The sequence below is a fragment of the Euphorbia lathyris genome, chromosome 7 (genome assembly GCF_963576675.1).
Source record: "Euphorbia lathyris chromosome 7, ddEupLath1.1, whole genome shotgun sequence".
In the NCBI taxonomy this organism is placed as follows: domain Eukaryota; kingdom Viridiplantae; phylum Streptophyta; class Magnoliopsida; order Malpighiales; family Euphorbiaceae; genus Euphorbia; species Euphorbia lathyris.
The window spans coordinates 28,914,148-28,916,174 of NC_088916.1; the positions used below are offsets into that span (position 1 = coordinate 28,914,148).

Sequence of the window (2,027 nt, forward strand, 5' to 3'; positions counted from 1 at the left end):
TATATATAGTATAGATATCTTCTAATTATAAATTTCAGAAATCACATAACTGCTTTTTATGAACTTTTAAACCACATCAACTTTTTAACAGTTTGTCTGATTTATCGGTTTGAGATTCGTCAGACACACTTTAAATTAAAACTTTTTGCGTATGTTAAAATTCAAATTCGATATCTAGTTTGAGCGATGTGATACTCGTGAGAGTATCACTCAAGTGCAAAATTAATTGGTTGGTAATAAGTGCTGAGTAGAATACTTGAATTCATTAATTATAGCAAATACAGTCAAGAATACACATTACTTGTTTTATTAACTAACAGCCAAAAAGTTAAAACAAGTACCACCACAAAAAAGACTGCCACCGTCCGTCGGTAGCACCACATAAGTCAGTCAACCCAACAACCTTATTTTTTTTCCATGTCCATGACATAATCTGAGCTAACTTCATCTCATCTCCGATGAAGAACCAGAATCTTCTTTATCCGTGACAGACACCAAATAGTTATCAGAATTCCTGAAAGAGCAATCATTTCTGATTTCCCCTGAATTTCCTGTCACCACATCCAATTGACCCATCTTTATCATACCAATGATGAACTTCTCATAAAACAAAGTCTGGTTCACAGCAAAATCAATAACAATTTGTCTAGTCCTCTTGTCGGTATACAAGTCTTGGTCGGAAGTGAAAAGACCCTGGCGATTCATGAGATCAACGTAGTACTTGTTGTCGAACGTGTTAGGACTCCTTAAATCCAAGAAAGTAGAGTTGTCGGTGTTAACTTGAGGGCAAGTTCGCTTGAGAGTGTTCGCAAAAGTCTTGTCCAAAGTTGGATCTTGAGAAGGATAGAGTCTCTCCGTGAAGGAGTTGCAGTGACCGATTCCGATAGTGTGGCCGCCGGAGAGAGAAACAGCATCAGTAGTATCCAACCCTTTTCTGGCTAGTCTAGCCAATATTGTAGTAACGTTAGCAGTGGGTCCAACTAGATTAGCAAATGTCGCATTTACCTCTGCGAGTTTTACCCCATCCCTCCTTCCTAATGGTACATCGTATTTAGGTCCACCTGTCTGTAACATAAAAAAAATAATAATAATAATCATTCACTAATTTCGATTTCGACATTCTGTAATAAAAATTAAATAATTTAATATTAATTACCAAGACGACGGAGTCGCGAGCAGCTATGGCGACAATATCAGAGCAGGAAACAACTGGGCCACACTGCTTGTGGACAAGAGCGCGGAGGTTGTTGACGATTTTAAAGGCCTCCTTTCTTAAAGATAAGTTGGGAAGTTCAGATTGCTCGCTGGGTCCACCGGCAGATCCCTCAAGCAACACCGATCCATCACATCCCTGTTATTTCATTTTAATAATTATTCAGATCAGATCTCCACAAAAACAATTATTGACTTCTCAATTACTAATAATAAAATAAATAAATAAAACTTGTGGCAGGCACACAACACAACTACTACTGTAAGAGAGTGTGCAGGACACAGATTCAAACATGTTCGGGGAAAAAAAGGTTTAATGAGATCTGGGAAGAAAGTAGTTACAAGAACAAAGCAGTCGTGGAAATGGAGACGAAGCAAGCCAGCAGCTTGTCCAACATCCTTCTTGAAAACTTTCTTAAGTTCATCTTTGATAATGGATTCTACTTTAGGACAGCTTGATTTGTAGAATGACCATGACAGACCATTCACTATCGGGGGCTTTTTCTGAGCTTCAATGCCCAAAAACCAAGAGGCTACCAAAAGACAAGACAGTAAAACCAGTTTAGTAGCCATTTTAGGTTTTGGGTTTTGTGTTGTGGTGTGTGGTTTCTAGGACAGACTTAACTCCTTTTTATAGCCATATAATATACGATGTTTAGTTCTAGAAACACTGATTAATAATGTAAAAAACTGACTTCGACTTTTGCAAGATTAATATATTTCAATGGCAAGGAATCAAGATTTTTGATCTTATCCTAAATTCAGATTTTTTATTGACCTTTTATGCAACTAGTACCAATAAATGGACATATAAT

The 2,027-nt window shown here is 37.1% G+C and overlaps 1 protein-coding gene across 1 annotated transcript; it reads right to left on the bottom strand.

The window, feature by feature from the left end:
- Positions 1–244: 244 nt before the first annotated feature.
- LOC136200727 (peroxidase 12) lies at positions 245–1,825 on the bottom strand. Its single transcript, XM_065991153.1, has 3 exons — positions 1,555–1,825; positions 1,157–1,351; positions 245–1,065 (listed from the first exon to the last, which is right to left on the bottom strand). Exons 1-3 carry the CDS (start codon positions 1,783–1,785, stop codon positions 445–447), a joined length of 1,047 nt encoding a protein of 348 aa, XP_065847225.1. The 5' UTR covers positions 1,786–1,825; the 3' UTR covers positions 245–444.
- Between the last annotated feature and the right edge of the window lie 202 nt (positions 1,826–2,027).

What these genes read in the sequence shown, in the direction of transcription:
- LOC136200727 (XM_065991153.1), bottom strand. Translation starts at nt 1,785, where the DNA reads ATGGCTACTAAACTGGTTTTACTGTCTTGTCTTTTGGTAGCCTCTTGG. An exon ending in TCCACGACTGCTTTGTTCTT is followed by an intron (nt 1,352 to 1,554) that starts GTAACTACTTTC and finishes ATGAAATAACAG; the next exon opens with GGATGTGATGGATCGGTGTT. An exon ending in CTCGCGACTCCGTCGTCTTG is followed by an intron (nt 1,066 to 1,156) that starts GTAATTAATATT and finishes TTTATGTTACAG; the next exon opens with ACAGGTGGACCTAAATACGA.